Source organism: Squalius cephalus (assembly GCF_949319135.1).
Source record: "Squalius cephalus genome assembly, chromosome: 8".
In the NCBI taxonomy this organism is placed as follows: Eukaryota; Metazoa; Chordata; class Actinopteri; order Cypriniformes; family Leuciscidae; genus Squalius; species Squalius cephalus.
In genome coordinates this window covers 64,303-71,905 of record NC_137129.1, presented here as the reverse complement: position 1 = coordinate 71,905, position 7,603 = coordinate 64,303, and the positions used below count along the sequence as shown (strand labels likewise).

The window sequence follows — 7,603 nt, the reverse complement described above, 5'->3', positions numbered from 1 at the left end:
TGCATTGTTGTATCATAGCTTTAATTCAAATCAATTTCATGAGCATTTGTTTGTCTTGTGCCTTTTGTTGGATGCTATAAGATATATTTTGTAGTGGCAGAGACTTTAAACCTCGAGAGACTCAGATTCACTCGCTGCACTTTAACATGGAGAAACGAAACCTGAAATGCTGAGGCGCCAGTGATGAACTCTGAGTCACTACACCTCCGCGACGGCAGATGGCGCTGTGAGTCTCTGTGAGTCACTACACCTCCGCGACGGCAGATGGCGCTGTGAGTCTCTGTGAGTCACTACACCTCCGCGACGGCAGATGGCGCTGTGAGTCTCTGTGAGTCACTACACCTCCGCGACGGCAGATGGCGCTGTGAGTCTCTGTGAGTCACTACACCTCCGCGACGGCAGATGGCGCTGTGAGTCTCTGTGAGTCACTACACCTCCGCGACGGCAGATGGCGCTGTGAGTCTCTGTGAGTCTGTACACCTCCGCGACGCGAATTTTTTTTTTGCAGGGTGGTAGCGGAAGACTCATTAATATTCATAGAGAACTCATCCCTGATTGGCTCGCCGCGTGACACAGTGACACAGTGCCCAGAGTGATAGAGAATACATCGCCTCAGATCGTGACAACCTATTTTTTACAGACTATGGTGACAACAAACACATTCACGAAGGTAAAATTTCATTTCATATTTGATTATTTGATCACACATGTGATTCGTCTTCTAATAAACTTTTAATGGCTTCAATATTCATAGAGAACTCATCCCTGATTGGCTCGCCGTTACACAGTGCCCAGAGTGATAGAGAATACATCGCCTCAGATCGTGACAACCTATTTTTTACAGTCTATGGTGGTGACAACAGACACATTCACGAAGGTAAAGTTTCATTTCATATTTGATTATTTGATCACACATGTGATTCGTCTTCTAATGAACTTTTAATGGCTTAGTATTCCAAAACCAACTGAATTAATAGTGAGTTAACCCTTACGTGTCCGTTCGCTCTATTGTCGTTGATATTAAAAAAGGTAAAAGATACATTTCTTAAAGAGGATTAAATGTTGTTAAATCGGTTCTTATCATGTTTTATCTAAATTGTTTGCTTCACTTCTAAATGTTTACTTTACTTCTTAAATGTTTACAAGTAAATTGACAGTAATATGCTCTCATTCGTGGTATTAAGAGTTCAGATGCAAAAGCCTCTCAGAAATGTTTTTTCAAGCTCGTATATTTAATATTTGATATTTTATATATATATATATATATATATATATATATATATATATATATATATATATATATATGAACATATACACACACACACACACACACACATACATACATATATATATATATATATATAGTGTGTGTGTATTGCACCCAGTGTATAAAAATGTGCTATATAAATAAACATTTACTTTCTTACTTACTCAAGACATAGAACTTTTTATGTGAGGTGGTTATCCAGTACCAACATTGGAATGTTCGGTGCGGGCACGTAAGGGTTATGAACCTTGTGAACTTTTTGCAGATGGTGACAAAGCCAGTTATTGTTTTAAAGTGTCCATGTCTTGATGATTCCATTCAAGAGTCCATTCTGTTCTGTTTCTAGAAGTGGTGTGCATAATGGCAGGATTTATTAAAGCTTGCAACATTTGCCAGACACTTGACAACTTTGAGGAGATGGAGCTGCTGGAGGTTAGGTGTAGATGGATAAGAATAAAACAAAAAAACAGTGTTGTTGAAGCGTGGATAATGTTAAACTACTTGTTAGGCTGTTAGCAAACAAATAATTACACTTTGACATTAAGTCAACATCTTGTTGTGTTCCATTGGCATTCCAACCCCTTTCCCCCCCTCCATTAGTAGAGTGTATAGAAAAACAACTTCTTCTGAGTGGGTTTTAAGTGTATAGGTCCCATTGGCAAAGTTTAGTTTGAAGCTATTGAGCAAAAGCATCACATAAATAATAAAAAATAAAAAAACACTGACATAAGTATTGGAAATATTGGAAAGCCATTTCTACCATCTGTGCATGGAGCACACTTAACTGACTTAAAGGCAGAGATAGTTTACAGAATGTAGGTGTTAATGTTAAATGTTACTTTGGTTACACCATGCATTTGCCCACTCTTTAAATGTTTTTTGTGCTTTGACAGAAACTCCTCCCTGAGGACTATGAACATCATATCTGTTCATTTGAGCCTCTCGAGGGCAAGAACTGCAACATTACTCTAAAAGTAAAACTTCACACTGAGGAGGAGGTTCGCAGATGGCTTCAAGCCTTTCAAAAGTCATCACAAACGACATGGCGGGTGAACAAAAGCTACCCTGTGGAACAACAAAGGCAGAACATATACAGAGTAAGTGATTTCATAGCAGGTGCATTCATTTATTTTTTCAAGGGTTGAGCCAAAACCTTAATTGAATGTGTTTGAAGGTGGACCTTAGATGCCAACACAACACACGGCATTCTTCCTCGAAAAAAAATACATCCTGCCCTGCTGTGATGTATGTTGTTCTCAAGAGGCAAAGCTTTTCGCAGAACAGAAAGTCCAGGTTAGATCTAAAAATAGATTTGCTACCCCAAAAAACAGGCTTGCTGTTTTGTAAAAAAAAGTCACTCTCTGTCTCAGTTTCCTAAATAACGTAATAATATATGTAATAATAATTTTAATGTACTCAGATCTGCTGATTTACACATAGAAGAAGGATTATGTTTGTACATCAACCTGAAACATCAACATAATCACCTGCTCATGTGTGCTGAGGCTATGAGGCAACGAGATGTAGCACCAGAGACAATCAACAAACTACAGACTCTTTTTCAAAGTGGCCACTCTCCCTCCTCTGCTTTAAATACACTGAAATACGACCTTCAGGAAGAGATGGGCGACTCATACGTCTTTGCAGCTGCTGATCGCTCGATTTGTCCTGATCTAAGTTTCTGTTTTAGGTAAGTAAAAGTAAAAAATACAATTGGAACATTCTAAGAATGTGATCACTATTATCAAGTGAAAAATTATGTGATAATGTTGATAATGTCACTTGATAAAATTTACTAAATCCTGTGTGTAATTGTCATTTTAGGTTGTATTACAACATTTTCAAGAGGTCGTACGGGGAGTTATCCGGGGACACGATGCTCACCAGCCTACAGGCATCACTTGATGCATACAACAAAAAGGAGGGGACTGAGTGCGGGAAGATGTTTGCAGATTCCAAGAACATCATCATTGCCTTATGCAGTCCCCTCATGAGGCGAGTCCATTCAATGATCCCTGAGAGTGCAGAGATGGTCTTTGTGGACTCTTCTGGAAATTGCGACAGAACAAATAGCAGAGTGTTCCTACTTTTGACCCACTCAGCTATTGGAGGACTGCCCTTGGGTGTAATGATAACATCATCTGAGTCTCAGAGTGTCATCACTGCAGGACTACAGCTCCTCAAAAGCATTCTTCCAGAGGATGCATTTTTCCGCAGGGGAGATCTCGGCCCACAAGTGGCAATGACTGATGACTGCCAGGCATTACGACAGGCTCTCAGCGAGTCTTATCCACATACACACCCCATCCTCTGCGTTTTCCACATTTTGCAGGCGATGTGGAGGTGGCTGTGGGATGCCCACAATGCTGTACCAAAGTCTGACCGTCAAACCCTGCTACAGCTCTTCAAGGCTATGGTGTATGCAAGAAATCCAGGAGAACTTGAGGCCTCATACCATCGGGCCTTAGAGGACTCCACGGCAAAGCTTCACCCACGATATTGCAAATATCTGACATCTATTTTCAGCAGACGTGAGGCCTGGGCAATTTGTCTCCGCACTCATCTCCCCACACGAGGGAACGACACCAACAATTATGTGGAGAGTGCAATGAGGGTTCTGAAGGACCAGGTCCTCTATAGGCTGAAGGCCTACAACATAACACAGCTGATGGATTTCATAACCACCAGGCTAGAGGCCTACTATTGCCGGAGGCTCATCGACGCAGCAAATAATAGAATAAAGTTGAAGTCGAAAGGGGACACAAGAAGAACCAATGTATGAAATTGTTACATGGTGTATTATTGCCATTTAATTCTCATATGCTGTATGCTATGATTTTTTAAACTAATTTATGTTATGTCCCCTTTGATGTGAAACTGTAGGAGGATGAGGTGAACTTCATGGTTGATACCCAACAGCTGCAGGACAAAGACCGGAAACTCACACCAGCTGCCAGGAAGACATTTTATGAAATTGCCACAGGTATAGTATCCTGGTCCATAACTTTGGCTGTGTTGTGGCAAATTTTGTTGTCCCTTGTTCTATGGTGAGGCACATCTCTAAGACAGGGCTATGGGTCAGTTTACACCAGATTTGCCCTTCATCGAATGCTTTATGGGTTTAGATACAGTATAGCAAGTAATAACCTCTTCCTCTGCCCTACAAAGGAAAGAACAACATACCAGGCCAGTGGTACATGGGAATGACTGAAGATCTAAATGCAGACCAGTCTGTCACAGGTAAATAACTTGGAATGAATATGCGGTTTATTTGACAATCAGCCATAGTTTCATAAAAATAATAATAATAATTATTTTAAATTTTTATTTAGATCCCCTTTGTGCAGCTGCAGCGGAGAGCCCAGAAAGCCCAGCCCGAGGAGTGGACGAGGCTGGTGATAGTGATGACTGCTCAGCTGGTGAGGGCTCATCTGAACAATCCAACAGGCAGAGGTGGGCAGAAATCAAATTAAAAGTGTTTTTAATGTTATGTGGTTTTTCACCTAAACAGAACAGCAGAGAAATAATAAAAATAAGTGGGAGAGAGATGGATGGGCTAGGCTTGCTCTGATAGTGACTTTCAGGTCATCTTTATTGTTGGGTGAGCTGTAACTCATCTCCCTCACCTCACGACATTATCGCATGGATGTAGTTCAGGTCAGGTGAGTTTACTGGCTAGTGTTGGCAAGAGAGAGAGACAGGGGGGATTGTGGGTGTTGTTTGCATTCCCTGTTTGGGGGCATAAAAGGTATGCGTTAATGTGTGTGTGTGTTTGTTTGCGGTGACAGAAATTATGTCTGTTTGAGGGGCAGTGGTGACTCACACACACTCACTCGCACACTCTCTCACACACTCACTCACACACACACTCTCTCACACACTCACTCACACACACACACACACACTCACACACACACACACACACACACACACACACACACACACACACACACACACCAGAAGTTACTACCTTAAAGGATTAGTTCATCCTCAAAAAATGTTTGCTGATAATTGACTCATCCAAGGTATCCATGTCTTTCTTTCTTCAACTGAAAAGAAATTAAGGTTTTTGAGGAAAACATTCCAGGATTTATAATGGTCTTCATTGGCAACCAGCTTTACAAATGTTCAAAGAAGGTTCAAATGTCTGTCTCAGTGCAGCTTCAAATGCTCGACACAATCCCAGTCAAGAAATAAGGGTCTTATCCAGTGAAACGATCACTTATTTTCAAAAAAAAAAAAAACAATTATATACTTTTTAACCACAAATGCCCATCTTGTACCATCTCTGAGATGTGCCACGCATTGCGTCATCACGTTGGAAAGGTCACGAGTCACGTCATCAAGTTATTTGTCTGTGTACTCTGGTTCAAAAAAGTAGGAAAGGGTGAAAAACTCCATCTCATTTTCTCCTCCAACTTCAAAATTGTCCGACATATTTTGTTTTATTTATTTATTTAATTTAATTTTTTTTTGGACCTTTCCAACGTGATGACGCAATACGTGGCGCATCTCAGAGATGGTAAAAGACGGGAATTTGTGGTTTAATAGTATATAATTTATTTTTTTTGTGTGAAAATAACCAATCATTTCGCTGGATAAGACCCTTATTTCTCGACCGGGATCGTGTAGAGACTTTGAAGCTGTATTGTGACCGACATTTGAACCTTCTTTGAACATTTGAATAGCTGGTTGCAATGGAAGTCCATTCTGTGTAGAAAAATCCTGGAATGTTTTCCTCAAAAGCCTTAATTTCTTTTCAACTGAAGAAAGAAAGACATTGGGGTGAGTAAATTATCAGCAAAACATTTTTTGGAGGTGAACTAATCCTTTAAGAAGTTACTACACACACACACCAGAAGTTACTACCATTTACACACACACACCATCACAAAAAATGTACTTGTTACTAGTAACCATTAACCAATACTTGATGTATGTTGTTGTACCCATTGTCAGCAGGCTGGAAATTCGGGTCAGGGGGATGATGGAGGGCCTTGTTCGAAAATTACAGGCTGAGCCTGACTTGTACAAGGCTCCCATGGAGAAGATGCTGGCATCTTATGACAGACTGACTACCGACAGCCAGCTAATATCTGCACTGGCCACATTTGGCCGGCAAAGTGCATGTCCTGGATCAGGTGCCTGGAAGATGGCTAGAAGGGGCATGCAGACGAGCACAAAAATTGGAGTGCAGCCGACAGCAGTGGCTCGTCGGAAAACGCCACTTGGAGGCAGACGTGCCCTCATTACTGGGCGACCAACAAAAAGCTCAAGACGAGAGCACAGCTACGGAAGGGCAAGGGGCAATTCACTTCCGAAAAGGCATGCACCACATAGACTATCGCAGTGTGTTACTGACTGTGTTGCACTTGCCAAAAAACATAACAAATAGAAAAGTTCTTTTTTTCTTTTCTTTTTTTTTTCTTGTTTAAATTTGACAAACAGAGCACTTGCAGTTACTGTTAGTTCACAATGTCACACACAAAGTCAAATTCAATAAGTTAAGCTAACTTAGTACATTTGAGGACACCGATTGCCTTAATTATTTTAATTTTAAAAAACAATAGTTATGAGTACTCTGCAATTATTTCAGTTGTGTTTACTAAAAGTAAATATACATTGAAGTCAAGAAATTAAGTGATTAATTAAGTGATTATTGAGCATTAGTGATTAACACCTGCTGTTAACGAGCAAAATCAATGAAGGAAAGAGAAACAAAAGAACTACAACTGAAGAAAATATGAGCATGTGGTTGTGTTTAGATAATAAAACTCATAATTTAGTGACTTGATTCTCTGATCTTTTCCAGAGCCTAATCTCTGATTAGACAGGTAATGTATTACTTGTATTCAGAGGTGGGAAATCCAGGGGCCAGTGAGTCGAAGTCCTTCCATATGTTTATTCCACCCATGAACTTAGTCAGCTGATTTCACTAATTAGTTCTCTCTCCTGTCTGAATTAGCAAATCCAGGTGATTGGAACACAATACTGACGAGGACTTTTACTTTCTGAACCTGGACTTTACACCTCTGCATAGCAATGCCACATGTCAGCCAAGAGCAAAGAAACAAACCACAAAAAAAAAAAAAAGTAATTTCAGCCACAGCCTCAGATGAAATCAGCTGAAGATCAGATCAGCTTTTTTTTGTGGCTTCGATAAGGTCCAGTTCTGGTTTGTTTCTTTGCTCTTGGCTGACATGTGGCATTGCTATGCAGAGGTGTAAAGTCCAGGTTCAGAAAGTAAAAGTCCTCCTCAGTATTTTGTTCCAATCACCTGGATTTGCTAATTCAGACAGGAGAGAGAACTAATTAGTGAAATCAGCTGACTGAGTT

At 40.4% G+C, this 7,603-nt stretch overlaps 1 protein-coding gene and 1 long non-coding RNA gene across 4 annotated transcripts; both read left to right on the top strand.

Moving 5' to 3' along the window:
* The first annotated feature begins 752 nt into the window (after positions 1-752).
* LOC307163156 lies at positions 753-2,909 on the top strand. Its single transcript, XR_013822029.1, has 4 exons — positions 753-877; positions 2,161-2,364; positions 2,442-2,560; positions 2,688-2,909. It is a non-coding gene; the product is annotated as an uncharacterized lncRNA (long non-coding RNA).
* A 218-nt stretch (positions 2,910-3,127) lies between these two features.
* LOC307163467 (uncharacterized protein) lies at positions 3,128-7,054 on the top strand. Of its 3 annotated transcripts, none has more exons than XM_079879505.1 (5): positions 3,128-4,043; positions 4,151-4,250; positions 4,436-4,507; positions 4,600-4,720; positions 6,230-7,054. In XM_079879505.1, exons 1-5 carry the CDS (start codon positions 3,144-3,146, stop codon positions 6,660-6,662), a joined length of 1,626 nt encoding a protein of 541 aa, XP_079735631.1. In that variant the 5' UTR covers positions 3,128-3,143; the 3' UTR covers positions 6,663-7,054. The 3 variants fall into 3 exon arrangements, with proteins under 3 accessions (XP_079735631.1, XP_079735632.1, XP_079735630.1); XM_079879506.1 differs by having other exon boundaries at positions 4,615-4,720; positions 6,227-6,822; XM_079879504.1 differs by having other exon boundaries at positions 6,227-6,822.
* Positions 7,055-7,603: the final 549 nt, after the last annotated feature.

Bases quoted from the DNA above. Each gene is read 5' to 3' on its own strand.
- LOC307163467 (XM_079879504.1), top strand. From the start codon at position 3,144: ATGCTCACCAGCCTACAGGCATCACTTGATGCATACAACAAAAAGGAG. The intron at 4,251-4,435 runs GTATAGTATCCT...TGCCCTACAAAG, and splicing joins ATTTTATGAAATTGCCACAG to GAAAGAACAACATACCAGGC. The intron at 4,508-4,599 runs GTAAATAACTTG...ATTTTTATTTAG, and splicing joins TGCAGACCAGTCTGTCACAG to ATCCCCTTTGTGCAGCTGCA.